The sequence below is a fragment of the Phacochoerus africanus genome, chromosome 5, assembly GCF_016906955.1.
Source record: "Phacochoerus africanus isolate WHEZ1 chromosome 5, ROS_Pafr_v1, whole genome shotgun sequence".
NCBI lineage: Eukaryota > Metazoa > Chordata > Mammalia > Artiodactyla > Suidae > Phacochoerus > Phacochoerus africanus.
Window position 1 is genome coordinate 4,513,812 of NC_062548.1, and position 20,494 is coordinate 4,534,305.

General features: G+C 49.8%; 1 protein-coding gene across 2 annotated transcripts in view; it reads left to right on the forward strand.

Annotated features, from left to right (window-relative positions):
- SDK1 (sidekick cell adhesion molecule 1) overlaps positions 1-20,494 on the forward strand; it is a 518,297-nt gene that overhangs the window by 12,999 nt on the left and 484,804 nt on the right. For both annotated transcript variants that reach the window (XM_047779450.1, XM_047779449.1), the window contains exons 2-3: positions 1,537-1,643; positions 4,061-4,208. In XM_047779450.1, the coding sequence (XP_047635406.1) occupies positions 1,537-1,643; positions 4,061-4,208 (255 nt within the window). The remainder of the gene's footprint in view (positions 1-1,536; positions 1,644-4,060; positions 4,209-20,494) is intronic.

The following is a 20,494-nucleotide window of genomic DNA, read 5'->3' on the forward strand; positions in this document are numbered from 1 at the left end:
CCGTCTTGATTGGTAATTTAAATGAATGGCATTGCCTCTGCGTGCGTAGTTTGGTATTGTTCTGATTGTCTTCACTAATTAATTTTTTTGTTTGAGAGAAACCATTCCTCAGAAAGGAATAAAATTTTGAAGGCCCAAACTCAGCAGTATTTTTTTCATGAAATATTTTATTAAACTTTCAGTGGACTCTCAAGGTGGTTATCAGAGGAGAAGCATACCTTGATTAATATTTGCTTAATAATGAATTACCTGTATTGTCCAAATGTTTTATTCACTTAAAAAATTATGCCTGTCAGTTCCTTTTTCATGTTGACCAACTGGACACACTGGAATAAAAAGATGAGCCATTAGGTGAATATAAGTGATTTCAAGGTACGCTTAGGGGAACGCGTACTTGACGTCTCTTAGTTGATTTTTTCAAGTTTCTCTGATTATACTTTATACGAGGAAATACTTTAAAATTGAAGACAGCTATAACCAGAGCATCTTTTAAGAAAAGGATAGCATCGCTCTGTTTTCTTTTTCAGAAAGGAGGCTACTCTTTGATTGGATTTTAGCTCTCTTTTTCTTTCTTATGATAGATACCCTCCCATGTGTGAAAAGTATCCAGGACTCAAGACTCATTCTTGATTTTGGGTGAACATGGCCTAAAAATCAATGAATGTGCTCTCCTAAGTAGCGGGAAAGGTTTGAGCTCTGGAGGTGTAGGACCCCCTTCGGGTGGCCTTCGCTTTTATGTCCTGCTTGTTTATGGATTTTAAAAAAAATCCTGCATTATAAAACCACCAGTACACCTAAGCAAAGGCTTTTATGGAATCTGTATCTTCTAACTACTTCTTTTTTTCCCCTCTGTAAAATTTTACTGACATTTTTAGAAAGGCATTGGTGTGAGGGATGGTTACTTAACAGGCGCAGGAGTGGAAAATACAAATGAAATGGCCTTTTAGTCATTCAAGAAAGTTTTTAAAGTTGACGCCAGGCCATTTGCGGAGTAAGCAAGGGACGTGTGTAAGGCGTTAGACGTCTGCTCGCTGTTGTGAGTGGAGGGGGGAGCAGGGCCGAGGAGGTGTCACTGATGCCAGCCGTATCTCCTCCTGCGTTGTTTGAACTCTGATGCACAGCAACACAACACATTGTATTCAACCGTTGCCAGTTCCGGAAATAATTTTTACAAGTCCTGAGAAAACCAGAACATACAGATTGAAAGGTCTGGTTTTAGTGCGATGACGTTCATCTACCAACATTTCTCATTCATTCAAGCAGTCACGCGCGATACCTGCTGCGGGCGTGGCACAGGGGTACAGTGATAAATCCGACGGGTCCAGAACCGAGCTACACGGGATGTTTACAGCCGAGTTGGAGAGCAGATAGCAATGCAGTGATCTCACAAGTAATTTGCAGTTGCAGTACGTGCGTGGGTCGGGACAGGATGGCATAGATGTTAGCTTATCAAAAATATCGGTTGAGCACCTCGTAGATGAGATGGTGAGGCTGTCCAGACGTGGAGGCATTAACACTGCTTCTTGGTGTTGGCAGGTATGTTATTCCGTCTCTGCAGAGGCTGGATGCTGGGTTTTACCGCTGCGTGGTTCGGAACAGAATGGGAGCGCTCTTGCAAAGAAGATCAGAAGTTCAAGTCGCATGTACGTGCACAGTGAGACGATCTACAAATGTGAACAAAACAGGGTCTGTGCAAGGCTGATCAAAACCTCCTTTCACCGCGGTGGAAGCTGGGTTTCTGTCTTGGGTTTTATTGGGAATAGTCTAATTGCCAAAATTGGGGGGAGAGAGAAGTAAAGAGCTGGTGTGGCTGGTCTGATGATGCTGAGCGGGTGAATGAGGTAAACGCTACTTTTTTCCGTAGTTCCCTAGATGAAGGGCCCTGGAAGGCACCCTGGAGAGTCTAGTGAATATGAGAACGGCGCCTTCTGTTCTGTGAATCAGCCGTTCTTAGCTTTTATTATTTTCCCATTCACATGTCCTTAAAAATCACAAAATGAAGCCTAATTCGATAACCTCTTATCCATTTGTAATTGCTTCTTTCCGGCGATGACTGGTTTAGCAGCGCTTTGGCTGCACAGCAGAAAGTACCCATCGCTACAGGGAATGGGGAGAGGAACGGAAGGGGTGGTGCGCAGGCAGGGAGCCCGGGTTGGGGTGTGGGGAGGGGAGGTGGCCAGTGCAAAGCATTTAACACCCTCCCAGTTCAAAATCCCTGCGGGCAGCGTCCATCTCCGATGGCCTCTTGGTTTCGTTGTCTTTTTAATCTACGGCCAGACCTGTCTCTTCATTTAAAAGAAAGCGCAAAGTGTCAAGAAATTTTAATTACATATTAGTATGTCATAATAGACTTTAGAGAACTCTGAAGAGCTCTGGCAGCCAGTGACGACAGCATTTTCTCATTAGTTATTTGACCCCAGTTAAGGCTTGTACTTTTCAGCGTTACTGCTTAATAAAATAATTCCTGGTGGTTCTGTTTTTCTACTATATTTGCTGGTGACTGGGTAACGTGCTGATGCTGTGCATGTTTAGTTATGGTTTTAATGATTAGGAAGGCTTACATTTTTCTGACTTGTGGTGGTGAAGCCACTCAACTAAACCCATGTGCAGAGTAATTCAGAACTTTTCTTCAGTTGAAGAATTGAAAACATAATTCATAAATAAAATATTATTATCGGTACCCCAAACATATTTGAATAAACTTAGAATCTGTTACGATATATTAAATTCTAGTTTATATAATAAAATTTTAGGCTTTTTCCTTATTTATTTTTTTTCCCCTTTTCAGGGCCACACCCGAGACATAGGGAAGTTCCCAGGCCAGGGTTCAAACTGGAGCTACAGCTGCCGGCCTACACCAGAGCCACAGCAACGCCAGATCCAAGGTGCATCTGCAACCTACACCACAGCTCAGGCAATGCCAGATCCTTAACCCACTAAGGGAGACCAGAGAGCGAACCCGCGTCCTCATGGATACTAGTCGGGTGCGTTACCGCTGAGCCACGACGGGAGCTCCCCCTTTTGAATGATGTATTTCCTTGTTTCTATCCTTTATCTCCAGCAGTAGATTTTCTTACCTCTCTTTTCTCCTTCGCTTTAATAGCAAATTTCACTTAATTTTAAAAAACTTTTTAAATTTTTTTCTAATCTGTGTCATTAGTTTGTTTCATCTTTTTTCCTAGACTGTTCAACGCTGCTGTAGCACAGTAAATAATTTCCTTTGAATCACACCTCTACTGACAATAGAGATCTTTGATGATCTCCTGCCACTTTGTATGCATTCAGTGCATTCAGACGGAAATGTCCTGTCTATACCTTTTCAGTGTGTACACACACGTGTCTCTACCTAATCACAATACGAAACTTTTCAAAACTTTCCAGTGGGACTAATTTAAAATTGGCCGCTTGTACCCACATTCTCATGGCTGGGGTTTCTCCTGGGAGGCCTTTTTTTTTTTTTTTTTAAATATTGTAAACCAGTAGCACAAACATTGGAGCCAAACCTGCCTGTCCCATATTAGGTCAGTAGTATGGGGTTGAGAGAACCCTTTAAAAATGAATCAATGGTTTCAGAATATTTCTCCCAAAACATCTTTTGGGGAGCATTCACCCCCAAAACAGAAGAAACTGGGCAGGACCACAGCAAGTGCCTGGGTAGAACCAGCTCGAGAGATTTGGGAGCCAGGAGATGTCTAAAAGGATGTTGTTATTCTTGCTGAGCAAACGCTTCATGTGGCACGAGGATGCTTTCCCACCGTTTATTTCAATATTAAAATCGGTTGCGAATGTTTCATCGTGTTGCCACAGCGAGCAGGAAGAGAGCAGGAAGTTCTGCTGATGGATGCGTTTCCTGGGCACTTGGGCGGCCCGTGGCTTTGCCTCACGCTCCGCTTCACCCCCAGATCTGCACTCATCAGCATTACCATTCATCTCTTGTCTTACTGCCTAATTAGAGCAACGGTGGTGACTTTGCAGTAAAACACAGTTATCGCCGTGTTTGACCTGTGTCCCCCTCAAAAGTTCCCCCCAACTGAAGAGGTCCGATTTTTTTCCTGTGCAGATATGGGGAACTTCATGGATGCAGAGCAGAGGAAAACAGTCTCTCAAGGGCACGCAGCTGTCCTCAACCTACTGCCCATCGCCAGCTGCCCCAGACCTCAAGTGACCTGGTTCAGAGAAGGGCACAAGATCATTCCAAGCAGCAGAATGTGAGTCGTTCCAAACTCGCACGTACCGCTTGTGACGCGCGTTGGTACCGTTTACGTATTAAACATACCAGTTAAGCTTTGCAAAGAATAACTTAGTCCGGTCGACCTATTCCAGTCCTTCGAGAACAGCTATTGTAAGGCTGGATTAGAAATGTTGAAGCAGTTTAAGAAAATCGTCACCTCACGTTATTCTTCTTCAGTATGCCACCTGCCCTCACTAAAGCACCCTGACTTCCTCTTCACCGTGCGTCTTGTTGGGTTTTGTTTTTCTTTTTTTCTTTTTTGTTTTTTGAATGCATTTTTCGAGATGGCACTGTCATCCTGAGTTGTGTTTAGCTCCAAGTGCTAATTTAATGAGCGCTGGTATTTACTATAGAGCTGTGGGGGCTTTCCCCCCTTTTCCCTGAGCTGTGTTTGATTCTGCTTTCTCTGACGATAAAACAGTAATTACTGCTTATTTCTCTTTATCTTTTCATCCTACCATGACAGTTTTATGTCCCCTCGACTAATTAGTGGTTCACCCATCTAAGGCGGAAGAGTTGCTTTGTGATTAGTTAAGCATTATTTCAAGGTGTTCTTGCCTTTCTCACCTTAAAGATATTTATCTAAGGCCGCACAGTTTCTTCATTTGGAGCTTTCCGTGCTTAAGCAGAACATGTAGTCTATATTTCATACGTGGTAATTTCACAAGGCAATTTATAGGCAGTGCACTAAAGGTTTAAAAAACCTTTGTTATGGATGCGTGGTCAGTGTACAGGGTTGTGTTCGTCTTGGGCGTACCCTGTGTGGATGCTACACGTGATGAAACGGAATCACTTTGTGATTTGTGTACGTAACTCCCTTTGCGATTCTCTTCCCTTGTAGGTTAGCGCAGAGTTCTGAGTATGGGTCTCCGAGCTGCACCGTGGGTCCCCGCTGGTCATCCGTGTTGTGTATGGTAGTGTGCACATGTTCACCCGAAAGTCGGAATTAATCCCTCCCCACCCCTCTCCCCTTTGGTAACCCCAAGTCTGTCGTCCGCCTCTGTGGGTCTGGTTGGTACCTAAGTTCATTTGCATCATTTTTTCAGATTCCCCGAAGTGATTTTGTATGCCATTTGTCTTTCTCTTTCTGGCTTACTTCATTCAGTAGGATAATCTCTTAAGTCCAAGAGGTGGACATTTCTGAAAGAATCACGCAATGCTATAAGCTTGGGCTGCAAGTCAGATATTTACGCCATTAGATGGTTGCTCTCAGAAAAAAAAATTTTGTGCGAAGAAAATGCTTGTATTGTTTTTCCAAAAGGAATACAGATGGTTGAATAGTTTTCACCTGTACGTCCTCCTCACCCGAGCACCGCGCCTCAGTCCTTCTCTAAGCTCAGCATCCCTGCTCTTCCCAAACTTAGACGTGCAGCCCTGCTGCAGCCTAGCCTCTGCTCCAGCTGATTTCGCAAGTCTTTGGATTTTGCTCATTGGAAACAGGAAAAGTAACGAAATACATAAAACCCTTGAGTGAGGATTCCAGTTACCTTGGAAAATAGGATTAACTTCTGTCCTTTTTCTTTATTTGATTAAAAGGTGCTTGGGTGTATCCCCCTTCTGTATTGATTCCAGTTCTAACAAATGCTCTGGAGCTGGGGGGAAACAGACGTAAAGCATCAATTTCTCATTCTCTTAGAAGACTCTTAGGCTGAACCACAGGTAGCGAAGCATCCTGATAGGCCCGGGGCTGCGCAGTGTGGGAGGAGCAACGGCGCTGGGAGGGGCGGGGGCTTAGAGTTAGGCTTCCTCTCAGATGCTGGAGCTTCTCATCGACGTCAGTGGCGGAAGGATTATCTGAACTCCGTAGCAAATAATTAAATAGTGATTCATTTGTTAACCTGGGATCTAGCTAAACTCGGGACACAACATTTATTCAAGAGGTGCAAAAGGGTGTAGAAAGACATAGCAACTCTTCATCTTATGAGCTTTTTTTTTTTTTAACTTGCAAGTTCTTGCTTAAGATCATTTAGTTCCCAGTGCGCTGATGATGAAAGACGCTAGCAGGGCCTTCACTCCGTGTGGCATCAAATAGATGGTCTGCGTGCAACCAGGAAGCTATTGATAAATCTCCCATCTCAGTCGAATAATATGCTGAAGTAGCTTTATTTTTTTAAGAGATGAAATGAGGCTGATTATGGATATTTATACGTTTTCAAGGCCCTTTAGTTTCCCCATTTGCCACCTCATCATCCCCCTCGTATTTATTAAGTGCCTGCTGTGCAAGGTGTCATCAGTCAGTACCTGCAGTTTCCGATACAAGTTTATCCATCATTCAAGATATGCTGCGTTTCCACTTCTGAGCATGCTCAGCTTGGGCCTCAGCTGGAAGGGCCTTTCTGCGTCGCCGGCAGCTGCCCGGGTCCGGTGGCCCACGAACGTCGGACGGTATTAGATCAGTTCTGCACCATCCGAGGCATCCGTTCAAAAGGGAACATTCGAGGCACAGGGTTTCGCACCTCTTGGAACGGGTCAGACCTCTCCACCTGCTTTTAACCTGATTCTCTGAGGCCTGTCCCCTAACCCAGGCGAGCCGTGAACCTTTGTCCCGGGGAGGGGAGAAACTCTTCTCTTGCCACCCGCACCCGTCTAACTTTTAGTATCATCTCACGACCTCAAAACTGTGAGCTTTAGGCTTACAGTGAAATGGTTTCATTTTCAAGAGAAACAGTCTAATGTTCCTCAACTTGAAAGATGAGTTGAATCGTCTATTAATAATTTTTCCAGCAGCTGTTATTTATTGAGTACTTCCTGCTTTAAACATCTCGTCTCTCATCCCCACAGCTGCCTTCAGAGGCAGGTGTAATTAGCTCTCAGAACCGAAGATGGGAGATGTGAAGTGGCCCACCCGAGGGCGCCCGGGTGACAAATGCAGAGCCGGGGCTCAAACCCAGGTCTGCCGGGCTCTACATCTCCTGCTCGCTTCTGCATCAGGATAATTCTTCTTTGCACTTTAGTTTGCTGACTTTTCTTCATGCTTTTGATTTATTTTTCCGTAAGCTGCGTTCCTCCCTTTCCTCCTTTTTTCAGAACACCCGCTTTCAATTGGAAATACTACAGCTTAGCCCGGGGTGGCCCTGAGCCACAGGCTCGCACAGCACCCACACGTCAGCACCAGCTCGCCTCTGTGCGCTTTGGCCTCTCTGCTGGGCCTCTTGCTCCCTGACCTCAGACAGTTTGGACGCAGAGAAGGCCGTTGTGGCCCTTCCATTAAGGCATGACCTCTGAACCAGAGGGGCCTGGGGGGAGGTGGAGTTGGAAATGACCTCTGCAGGGATGAGCGGGTCCCTGAGCACAGGGCGGTCAGCAGCAAGGGATGGGGTGACAGCCACGTGCAGAATCTGGCGCCCCGTCCCTGGCTCCCTCCCCATGAGCTCCGCGGCATTGAATGAACAGTAGACTGCATGGGGAGAAGGGCAGAAAGGCCAAGTGCAGCCTGGGGGTGGGATCTGGGCTGCTTCACATCTGATGGGAAGGCTGACCGGAAAGCTTGCCAAGTCCTGACCGCATTGTGGGCCTTTCTCTTCACTCCCTCGCCAGGCTCTTGTGTTGGGCATTCTGTGCACAGGTGCCCTTGTCGCACTGAATAGGCAGAGCCCACGCCCAGGGCCCTGTCCTCAGGGGACCTGCCTCCAGCTGCAAGGAAATAGGCCAGCCTGGTGAATGCATGGTGAAGTGGGCCGAGGGGATGCGGGGTGGGATTGCTGTTTCAGACCTGGAACCGGACAAGGCCTCTCGGATCCTGAGCTCTCTGGGCAGAGAGCCGAATGAGTCCAGGGAGCCGGGCGCAGGCGTGTGCGGGTGAGAAGGGGCAGAGGGAGCTCTGCGGGAGCAGCCAGCCTAGGGCAGCAGGGAGGCCGTGGGGCTGGTGGGGAGCTGCGGGGTGCTGGAGATGGGTCCTCCTGAGCCTGGGGCCGGACTCCCAGAACCAGGCTCCTGGGCCCCAGAGGACTTGGGCCTTTTCTCTGTGCACGTGAGCAGAGAGCCGTGCAGCCTCACGCAGGGTGCTTGTGGTAAGAGGGGACTGTGGAGGGGCAGACGCGGAGCCGGCAGCCCCCTGGAAGTTGCTGCAGTAACCCTGTGGCTCAGAGCAGCGGCGTTTGGGCGGGCGGGAGAAGCATCAGATGCCGATACGTTGTGAAAGTAGAAACAACGGGATTCCTGTTGGATTGGACAGGAGGTGGCTAAGAACTTTGGCCTCGGCAACTCAGGGCGGAGCTGCCCTTTCCTGAAATGGGGAGATGTTTGGGGGCGAACGAGGTTTTGCGGGTTTGTGGGGAGGGTCGGCGGCGGCGTCTTCGTTTTGGCCTCGTCAAGTGTGGCGTGCCGGCAGCCGGCCAGAGGAGCCGGTCGCCGGTGGTGTGTGTGTCAGACTCCAGGTGAGCCACGAGATCCGCCTAAGCTCGGGGCCGTCGCTGTGTTGATGTGGGTCAGCAGAGCCCGAGGCGCTGCATGGTGTCAGTTAAGGTCCCTTTGGCTGCAAGGCCCAGGGGTGACTCTGGCTTAGCCCCAGGAAGACGTGCAGGAGTAGCTCGCGAGTCACCGAGCCGCACCCCCAGGAGGGGAGCACTGGGTGGTGACCAGGGCTGCGCCCCGGCGGGCCCAGGGAGCAGGGGCAAGGCGACCGGTTTGTGGCCTCCTGGGCACAACCAGGAACTGGGGCCTGACGGTGTTAGGTAACCTGTCAAAGGGGGTGTAGGTGGTGGACTCAACAGGGCACCGATAAGAGGGGAAGACGGGACAAAGGGAGAAAGGAGTCCCGGGGCTGGAGCAGCTCCGGTGAGCATCTGTACCCACGACGGGCGCCCACCGGGCCCGGCAGCTCGCTCCCAGCATCTCACCCTCAGCCTTGAGCCGGTGAGCCCGAGCCGCCTCTGCAGGGCCTGTCTCCTCCCCTGGTTCTCACCTCCCCTGGGCCTGGACCACCTGAAGCGTCTTTGGTTGGGTGACTCGTCTGGCCGGGTGCCTGCAGAGCGGGTATGAAATGCTGGAAAGACCGAGCAAGTGAATGAAGACTGTGAAGAAAGGTCTCAGCGTGTCGGCAGACATCCTCCCGGAAAAGGTCGAAAACCAGGAATCGCCAGGCGTAGGAGAAAACGGTGCTGATGCGGGGGTGAGCTCTACCTTGGGAAGGCAAACCGTGTTTTGCAAGAATGGAGAATGAGGTACACGCCGAATTTTGAATTGGTAATTATAGGTTGTATTTATTCGAGAAGGTGAAAAAAGGCATGTTTATTTTTCCGATGTACTGAATCCAGTTCGTTTTTTATCTCTGCATATCGAAGGTGCGTCTAGCCTTGTCTTCCAAATACAGACTGACTCGATAATGAAGTTGTTCTGTGTTATTTTAGTGCAGATGTGTGTTCTTTGTCTCTTTTTGTTTCCCGAAACGTGGCATGCGAATGTTGACGTCAGGCAGCCGTTCTCTTACCTCCGGGAGGTAGTTTACGTCGGCAGTTGTCAGATTAGGACCCAGAGACGTGCTGTGTGCAGTGCCATTCTTTTGCTTAATTGCAGGTTCTTGTGCTCAGACCGCATCCTGCAGCCTACCTGACAGGAATGGGTAAGCGCCAGTGGACTGGCGTGCGTTTTCCTCGGAAAGCGAGGTTTGCAGATTAAGTCTTTCAAACCTCCAGTCAGTTTTGTGAGATGACTTGCCAGGAACAGTCCGAATTGTGAAGTATCGGCAGTAAACAGCATCCCTGGTGACTTAGAGTCTGCCTCGTCATTGCCCATTAACTTATTACCATTTCATTTCAATTGCCGCAAGAAAGATTTGTTTAAATTAGCACTTGTGTTGGAAGTCACAACTTAATGCTTGAGTGAGGTAGATCTGGTTGTAATAATATTTTTATAGTTAACTGGGCTTTCAAAATAATATGCTTTTAAAATTTATATATTGTGTTTTATAGGCATTCGGTGAGTGTTTATAGAGTGTGTCTATACGTGTGAATTGAGCCGCATGGGGTGGAAGTGAAAAAGACTAGGAGATGCGGGCTCCAGACTGCTTCCACCATTAGTTCTGACCTTGGGAAAAGTACCATCCTTTGCCTCCACTTTCTCCTGTGCAAAGTGAGGCGGACGAAGGGGATGATGCTGAGATGCTTTTGGGAGCTCGCCCTCAGCGCTGCTCACGGCCAGTCCTGCCTTGGCTCCTCTCTTCCTTCCTTCCTGCGCTCAGCAGATACTCATCAAGCACTTCTTCGGTGCCAGGCACTGTTCCGAGCGCCAGGGACAGGAAGGGGACAGAGGCACCGACACTCCGCCTCCCCTGAGTTATGGTCCGGTGTGGAAGTGGGTTGATAACCAGGATTCTTTCAGGATGATGAACGCTCTGGGGGAAATGAAGGGGAGGCAGGAGAGAACCAAGCAGGGGAGGAGGGAGCAAGGTGGAGACTCTACCTGGAGGGTCATGCACAGCAGGTGCATTTTAAAAGCCACTTCGCGGAGTTACATACAACACAACGTACAGCTTTTAAGCATGCAGGTGGATGAATTTTAACGCCTGCCTAGATTTTTTTTATTTCCTTTTTTTATTTCCTGTGGCGTATGGAAATTCCCAGGCTAGGGGTCTAACCGGAGCTGTAGCCACTGGCCTACACCACAGCCAGAGCAAAGCGGGATCCAAGCCGCGTCTGTGACCTACACAATAGCTCACGGCAACGCCAGATCCTTAACCCACGGAGCAAGGCCGGGGATCAAACCTGCGTCTTCGTGGATACTAGTCAGGTTCGTTAACCATTGAGCCACGACCGGAACTTCACACGTGCATGGATTTAATCCTCATCTGATCACGTTGTCCAGTGCAGTTACCACCCTTGTCCCTGCTCCGCCCCTGCCCGCGGATCTAATTTTTGTTACCATAGGTCATTTTGCTCATTCTCCAGTTGTTTATAAATGGAATCACAGGATAGCGAACTTGTTTCTGCTTTCTTTCATTTGACATAATTTCTGTGATACTCTCAAGGTGATATTTGAGAGGCAGTAATTATTGATGGGTTTGGAGCGCCAGGCACTATTGAAGTGTTTGCTCTGCACGGACCTGTTGCATCCTCTCAGCAGCCCTATGAGCTGTACTGTTACTGTCCTCCCTGGGCTGATAGGGACAAAGACAGAGGCCAGCAGCTGGTCAGGGTCAGAGCCTTGGCTTCTCGAGCCCCACTTGCCCTCTGTGCTGCCCTGCTCTCCGGCTGAGGCCCGAGAGGAGGAGCCAGCCGTTCCCGGATCTGGAGGATGCGTATTGTGAGCAGTGGGGCAGACGTGCAGAAGCAGGAGAGAGCTGAACTGCAGTGTCGCGGTTAGGGCGTCGTGAAGCGTGGGCCAGGACAGGGCAAAGAGAAGGGGACAGACAGGAAACAGGATCCTGGAGGCACCGGAATCAGAGGAGAAGTCTGGATTGTATTCTCCATACAGGGGGATGTCTTTGGGAGGGTTGGTGCTTTTATTTTTTGGGAGAGTTTTTTGAAACTGTGGTACAATGTGTATAACGTGAAATTTACCATTGTAACTGTCTTTCACTGTAGATTCAGAGACATCAAATATGTTCCCATCCTTGGGCAGCCAGCACCGCTGTTCCCCTTCGGAGCGCTTTCATCTTGTAAAACTGAAAGCCTGTCCCCATTAGAGGACGACCCTCCCCTCCGCACGTGCCCAGCCCCTGGCAACCGCCTGTCTGCTTTCCGTCTCTGTGAGTCTGACTCCAGGAGGTCCCTCGTGGAAGTGAAATCACACACTATTAGGTTTTCCCTCTGTTTTTTTTTTTTTTTTTTTTGTCTTTTGTTGTTGTTGTTGTTGTTGTTGCTATTTCTTGGGCCGCTCCCGCGGCATATGGAGGTTCCCAGGCTAGGGGTCGAATTGGAGCTGTAGCCACTGGCCTACGCCAGAGCCACAGCAACGCGGGATCCGAGCCGCGTCTGCAACCTACACCACAGCTCATGGCAACGCCGGATCGTTAACCCACTGAGCAAGGGCAGGGACCGAACCCGCAACCTCATGGTTCCTAGTCGGATTCGTTAACCACTGCGCCACGATGGGAACTCCTTTTTTTTCTTTTTTTTTTTTTTGGTTTTCCCTCTGTTTTAATTAAACGTAGGATTCGAGTTAATTGCGGTTGTTAAGAAGCCAGACAGGGAGACCCTACCGGCCCTCTAAGCATTCCCCCCTACGAGAGACCCTGGGGAACAGCGAACAGTATCCCACCAGGACCCTGGCATCCACACGGCCAGAACACGGGCCTCTGTCACCACAGGGCCCCCGCTTTCCCTCCGGTCCTCATCCCCACCCTGAAGGCTGCCCGTCACCAGTCTCTTCTCCAGTTCTGTAATTTGATCATGTGGAGAATGTTCCAGATGTGGACGCGTGCAGTCTGTAACCTTGAGGGACTGGCTTTTTTCACTCAGCATAACTCTGATCCACTCTGGTTCCTGCATGTAAGAGTGCTTGGGGCCTTTGCATTGTGTAGTTTTTCATGGTATGGACATACCGCGGCTCATATAACCTGTCACCTGTGGTATCCAGTTTTTCACCCTTCTGAATAAAGCTGCTTGAAATATTCTTGTGCATGTCGTGTATGTGAACACGTCTTCATTTTTGTGGCATAAATGCCCACGAATGCAGTGACTGGTTGGATGGTTGCTGCATATTTAGTTTACGAAAATGCCAAACTGGTTCCAGGGCGACTGTAGCATTGTATATTCCCACCAGCGATGTGTGAATGGTCCAGTTTCTTGGCTTCCTCACTATAGCCTTCAGTGCTCTCGCTATTTTTCGTTTCAGCCATCCTGATGGGTGTGTGATTATAACTCATTGCGTCTTAGGTTTACAGTTCCCTAGTGGCTCATGATGTTGAATATCTTTTAATGTGCTGAATTTAAAAAGAACCAAAAAGAGAAAAACTAAACTTCTCGAAGTGAAAATACAACCATTTGTTTAGGAAAATCCATCAAATGTGTAAGAGAGAAGACAATATGCAGCTAAAGTTAAAAATATTCTTCTGGTGGGTCTGAGGAAAATACTCAGTATATAGCACAGAAGAAAGATGGAAACTACGGAAGACAGGTGAAGAGGTGAGTATAGAAGAATCAGTAGAAGTCTAAAGAGAGTCCCAGAAAGAAAGAATTGAGAAAATGGGGCAGAGTTCCAAGAGGTAATTGTTGCACTCGCTCCTAACATGAAGACTCCTCAGAGTCAGGCAGCAGAAAAAGCTAAAAATTGGATAAATAAAAATAAATTCAAATTTAGGTAAGCATAGAGCCTCAAAGATAAAGAAGTCTTAAGCGTGAGTGTTCAGGTTTTCTCTGTGGAACACCAGTTAGATGACAGTTTATAGCAATGATAGAGAAGTCGTCAGTAATACCGAAGATTATGGAATGATAATGCTAAGAATGTAACTGTCATCGTAGAATTTCATACCCAGCCAAACTAATACCCGAGAGGAATGGCAAGAGGAAAGACCTTTTCAGACTGAGAATTTCCGTTTCGAAGATTTCCTAAGAATGGGCTTGAGAAAAGGAGTACTGACCTCAGAAGGAAGAGGCATATTAGAAATGGCGGTCTTCATTTCAGTAGTTTCTCTAGTTAGGAAGCAGTTGGTGATCGCAAATTTAGTATTTTGAAATACCCAGAGGAGATGCGGAGACAGCAAGATGAGAGGACTCTTTGGGAAGCTTTCTTGAGAATGGCTGCAAGGAAATCCGTGACATCGGGGGGGGGGGGGGATTTTTCTTTTTCTTTTCTTTCCTTTTTAAGAAGTTTTAACCCCACGTAGTTGATTTACGAGGTCGTGATCATCTCTGCTGTGCGACAAAGTGGTTCAGTTTTACATGGACTCACGTCCGTTCTCTTTCAGATTCTTTTCCCACCTAGATGGTCACAGAGGATTGGGGTAAGTTCTCTGTGCCATACAGCAGGTCCCCAGTGGCCCCTCATTCCATGTACCACAGTGTGCACACGCCCATCCCAAACCCTCATTCCATCCCTCCCACCGCCATCTGTCCCCTCGGGGATCTGTAAGTTTTTCAAAGTCTGCGAGCCTGTTTCTATTCTGCAAATAAGTTCCTTTGTGTCCTTTTTTTTCAGATTCCACATGTAAGTGATAGCAAAGGATGTTTGTCCTTCACTGTCTAACTTCGTGTGATCTTCTCTAGGCAGGAAATAGCAGCATAGTCTTATGCTGATGGAGAGTCTCTACTAGAGAAGGGGAACGCGAGGCTTCCGTAGAGTGTGAGCCAGGGGCAGCGTCCTGGAGAAGGCAGAGCTGGGCGGCTGGGGCCGCCACATCCTGGCAGGAGAATGAGGGGCCCAGCGTGCCGTGGCCCGCTGGCTTCGTCACTGCACCGGGGGCCCTTCAAGGGACTCGTTCACTGCAGAACAGGAGCCTGTAGTGGGGGCTTGAGCACATGTTGTTTGGCAGATGTGCTTGTAGAAAACTGAGGGCCGTCTTTTGGGGTTTTTATTTCCTCTGACCGTTGGGGTGAGGTTAATTAGTTTGGAGTGACGTGTCCCCCAGGAGAGACGTGAGGTATTAAATAATTTTCTGGGGAGTCAAAAGCAAATTGTGTAACACACTGGACTTACGGGAGGGTTTGAGGGCAAGTGCCCAATTGTGGTCTGTGGTGATGGGTCTGTTCACTAAAGTCGAGAGGTTCTGATGCCCTTGTGGAGCAGGCGGGCCGCTAGCTGGGTTCCAAGAAGGATGACGTGCAGCCTGGCACTTGGGACAGAGGAACACGGCTGTGGAGGGCTTGCGGGGGAGGGGGGAGGTGGCTCTCGGCGCCCTGTGGGTTGTGTGGGGGTGGAAGTGACGGATGGCCCCATCAGGCAGGGTCGCAAGACCACAGGACTGTGAGCCAGAAGGGCACCTGAGCCGGGACGGAGAGGAAGCAGGGCCATTGGGCACCTCGGATCTCCCATCCTCACCTTGGCTGCTCGGTCCACTGGCAGGGGTCAGGGGATGCTGTCCAGAAAGGTGGCCAAGACAAATCTGGGGTGAACTTGGACTCGAGGGAGTCAGTGCAGGTGTATGCAGGGGAGGGGTGTGGACCCGCAGGTGCGTTTCTTGCGCCACCCCAGCCGGACTCTTGAATGGCACATAGCTTCACGCGGCCTCTCTGAAGTCCCCGGAGGTCAAGCGCAGCTGCCCAGCTGGAACCAGTGGAGTCGGGCGTCCTGGGTCTGTCCTCTCCCGTCCTCTCCCTCCTTGCTGCTTGCCTGTGACCACACTGCCCCCCGCCCCCAGAAGGGGTCAGCATGGAAGTTGTTGCAGAGGCTGAGCCTCCCAGAAAAGTTGCCTTAAGATGTGGGTTCTTTGAGGTCTAGACTTCAGAATGAAACCTCAGTAGGGGTTGGCCGGGTGACCGTGAGCAAGGGGCTGAGATGGTGGGGGGGGGGGATGGCTGTGGAGGTGGGCGGGTGACGGCTCTGAGGCCACAGTGTGAGAGTGGCCGTGGTTGTGGCTGTCATCCACGGGGATGATGACAGGAGGAGCCCTCTTCAGTAAGCAGGAGGATGGCCAGAAGGGCAGGGCGACACCCTGGGCGTAGAGAGTGGGGGGCTGGGTCACGTGGGCCTCAGAGGAGCAGGAGTTTGGAAGGAGGAGGAGAAATGGTTGGTAGAGCTGCTGCCGGCGTGGCAGGAAGGGCCTTGCTCCGGGTGGACGAGGCACCGCCAAGGCCTCCTTGAGCTCCTTTGGGGGTTCGGCTCCAGCATCTTGGAATCCTGCCGGATCCTAGAGACTGAACGTGTGCCCTCCCCACCCGCTGAAACCTGACCCCCAGGGTGACGGTGCCAGGAGTTGGGGTCTTTGGGAGGTGCTTTCGTCATGGCGGTGGAGCTTCATAGTGGGATCAGTGCCCTCATAAAAGGAGGGTCCCCAGAGAGCGCCCTCCGCCCCCCCCCCCCACCATGTGAGGGCCCAGCGGGAAGGCAGCCATCCTGAAGAAGGAAGTGGGCTCTCGGGAGGCCCCCAGTCTGCCCACGCCTTGTCTTGGACTTCCAGCCCCTAGAAACCCCCAGGTGACGTCTGTCCCAGGACAAGCCGCGTGACCTCATGGCCCCTCAGCTTCCTCCAGGCGCAAGAGAACTGTCTTCTCTCGTGGGTTTGTCGGCAGGTTTAACAAAAGCCATAAGGAGTGAGAGGTCGTTTTCTAAGCAGTGTTCGAGGAAGCGAAGACGGTACATGCTCTGTGGCACCTGCCAGACCACTCACAGCCTGATGCTTCCGTCAAGTGGCCCGTATAGATGTGGCTGCGTGTCTGGCCGTGTGTGGCTGCCTTTGGGGACTCAGAGCCACCTGGGAGGGAGGGACCCGGGGCAGACAACGTTCTGGAGGCCTGGGTCCTAGCTCCTGGACGTGCTCCGTGGGCTTTTCCAAGTGCTGATGTCTAAGGCCTGGCAAGTTCTTTTTGCCATTGTTGTCCTAACCGCACCAGGAGGAGACCCGGTGTCTGAGCTGCTGTTCTCCTGGGACTAATGCCAGTGTCCGTGGCGGCGAGTAGAAGGTTGGCAGCGCTGCTGACAACGGCTCCAGGGCATCGCGCTCTGTCCCAGGACCTGCCGGGCACAGTGAGAGGTGGCTAAGGCCGTTGTGAGAAGTTGATGTTTTCTTTCGGCTTGTCAGGCACCCCAAGCACTAGGAGCCCAGGTTAAGGGCTGTACCCAGCAGCAGCTGGGCATCATCGCATGACACAGGTGGACGTACTGAAGGTCGTGGGCTGCGCAGGCTGCTGGCGCCATGCCCACCGCTTTGGGTACCTCCCAGCCAGAGGGCTGCTCCTGTGCACAGGGAGTCGCCTGAGGGGTGGGAGGGGGCGTCTTAGAAATTACTTGGTTCCATTTGAGTTGGCAATGTCGTGTTTAACTTTAATGACAAGAGTTTAATATTCTATGTACCAATTTTTCATTTGAAAATAAAATACTACTTCATTTTACATGAGCAGATCTAGTGACAATAATGCATTTCTTTACAAATATTGGCCTATTATACATCTTAAGTCAGTTGCACATAATTGCATTTCACCAACTCTACATAATACTTTAATTAAAACTAGGATAATTAAAATACAGTTTTAATGAACAATAAATTCCGAGTTGCCAAGCCTGGAATGTGTTGCTTGAATCATACCTTGCTCTCTTTTAGCCCTTAAATCAGTATCCACATTATGCTTTGAACTGGCAACAATCATTTAAAAAAGGCAAGAGGCATTTTTAAATGCATTTCTTCGTAGGTACTCCTAAATAATAGGCTTCTTTATGGCTGCTGTATAGCTGTCTGTCCCCCCTCGAATATAGTGGCTTGTGTGCTACTAATTAGAATCCGTAGAAGCAGGGAAAAGGTTTTCTTTGTCTCCCCCCTTCAGTTTTATTGAAATATAATTGATGTGTAACACTGTATTATTCGAAGGCGTGCAACATCATGATTTCATATATATGTGTGTGTAAATATATATACATATTTATAAAACCTCCCAGTAAATTTCGTCAATATCCCACACAACACACGTTCTTTGATGGGAACGTTTAAGGTGCACCCTCTTGACGATTTTCACACACGCAGCGCAGTACTCTCGTGAACCATGCTGTGCTTATTACCTCCCGGGGCCGTACTTACCTTATAACGAGAAGGTGATGCCTGTGCATCGCCTTCGCCCCTTTTCCTCCATCCCCTGCCTCTGGCAGCCACCAGCCCGGTCTCTGTTTCTGAGTTCAGGTGTTTTTAGCTTCCACGTATAAGTGAGGTCATGCGGTATCTGTCTCTCTCTGCCTGACCTATTTCTCTCTGCAGTTTCCCTTCTGTTTTGCGGCTGAGTGGTATTGATAAAAACACTCCTCTGTCGATGGAACTGAGGCTGTTTCCGTGTCCGGGTTCTTGTCAGTCGTGCTGCTGTGAACCTGGGTAGTGCAGAGGGCTTTCCGAGATGTTGACCCCATGCCTTTCAGATACACACCCAGAGGCAGAATTGCTGGGTCGCATAGATCTGGTTTTAATTTTCCGAGGAGCCTCCATGCTGTTTTCCACAGCGGCTGCACCGCTTACATTCCCACCCACGGGGCCTGGGCTTCCTCTTCGCCACTTCCTCGCCAGCACTTGGCATCGCTTGTCTTTTGAGAGTCGCCATGGTAGCAGGTGTAAGGCGATACCTCCTTGTAGATTTGCTTTGCATTTTCCAGACAGTTACTGGTTGTGAGCGCTTTTTCCTGTTCCTGTTGGCCATTTGAATGTCTTCTTCAGAAGAATGTCTATCCAGGTCCTCTGCTCATTTTTTTGTTAGGGCCACACCCGTGGCATATGGAGGTTCCCAGGCTAGGGGTCGAACTGGAGCTGCATCTGCCCGCCTACACCACAGCCACAGCAACGCGGGACCGAAGCTGCAGCTGTGACGGACACCACAGCTCACAGCAGCACTAGATCCTTAACCCACTGAGTGAGGCCAGGGATTGAACCCACATCCTCATGGATACTAGTCGGGTTCATAACCCCTTGAGCTACAACAGGAACTCCACTTACCCATTTTTTAAATTGGATGATTTCTTTGTCTTTGAAGGCCCAGCACCTTCGCACAGTGCTTGGCCATACTAAGTAGTTAATGTTTATCGGATGCAGAAATAAGCGTACTTGGCTTGTTCTGGGGAGGAGGCTTGGGGATTGTGTGTGTCAGACCGAGGCTCAGAAAACAAAGGCCTCATGCTGGGCTTTTCCCCTTGGTTGCTGTGTGATCTTGGACAAGCTTTTAACCGCTCCCAGCAAGGCTGACACACTGGGAAACCCCAAAAGGAAATTATGGTACCTGCCCTACCAAGCTCTGGGAATTATCTCGGGGAGCATTTATTTGGTGGATAGAATTATAGATGTGGAAACACGTTCTAGCCTGTAGCGTAAAGGGACTGCAGTGGCGTTATTGTCATCTCCACTTCTGCTCATGACACCCTCTAATTATATAAATGAACATGTGTATTTGAAGTCAACTAACTACTCATCAACTCATTTGGAACTATGGATTTTTTTTTTTTCGGTTGCTTTGCAGTGAATTTTCAGTCCTTGGTTAGCGGCTCCTTGGAGTGCAGAATTCAAGGAGAAGGGCTCCTCCAACGTCCCTCCCTCCGCTTGCTTTCTTCCCCAGTTGAATATCAGTCTTGATATTGGCTGGGTAATTAGGCGTTTCTACCTGTGCATCGAATGTATAGTTTATGACACCTTCAAACGTAAGTGACTCTTATTACCTTCTCTTTAGATTATCAATGTCAGTGTTCCTCTCCCTAAGTGCAGGTCATTTATTCATTCGCTCATCTGTGCATTTAACAAGCACCTAACTGCAGCGGTGTCATCCAGGAAAGTTGCTCCTGAAGCCCAAATTCCCGGTGAAGGGAGCAGGCTCTGGACTTTGGCCAAGGGGCTGCCTCTGGCTGGTAGTAAGTCAAGAAGGCTTTGTAACACTGTTTCATTTGCAACCCAGACCTCAGGCGTGGCCCCCAAGCTCAGCTTCTGCCTGTCCATGGAGAGCCGGTCCCTCCAGGGAGAGTGCGTGCACACCCGCCCTTTGGCGATCCTGCACCCCTGAGGCTTGGGGAGGAATAGTGGATACCAATGTGAAGTTCTCCCATCCAAAGAAGGAGGAAAGGCACCCCAGGAAGGAAGGGGTGCACCTAGAGCTCGGGGCAGGTCACAGGATGGGTCCCACTCCAGAGTCTTCATGCCCTGAAGCTTGGGGCCGTGAGCGGCCGCAGAGACGAAGGCTGCGGGGTGTGGGGAGGATCGGGGGAGGCCCACGGACTGGAGGTGGCCCACCGGCCTAGAAAGAGGCGCTGGTGCAGGTGGCAGCCTGTGTCCCCTTGGTGCCCTCTCTGTGGGAAGAGAGGCTGCATTTCCGGAGGCGGGCGGAGCAGCCCACGGGGCCCTGGAGCTGACTTGTGAAAGTCGTCGAGGAATGTAAATAGGAAGACAGACGGCCCGCCACGCGTGTAACGTGTGCGAGGGATGCGCTGCGGAAAGCTCGCCGCCTCTGAGCAAGAGGAGCCTGCTTGAGAAGCCGCTTGGCTTCGTTTTCTGACCCTGGGAAGGCCGCACTTCAGGTTGGGGCACCCAGCCTTTGCCGCGTCGAGTGAGCCGAAGCCAATCCTGTGGACGGCTGGTGGGCCGACATTTTTCTGGCCGTGACTTAAGGTCGGATCGACGCTAGTCACAGAGCCAGGGGTGGAGGTGAGTGTCTGCGTGAGGCCTTGCTGGCTCTTTCTGTGAATGTTTGTGAAAGAGAGGATCCCGACTTGGCCACG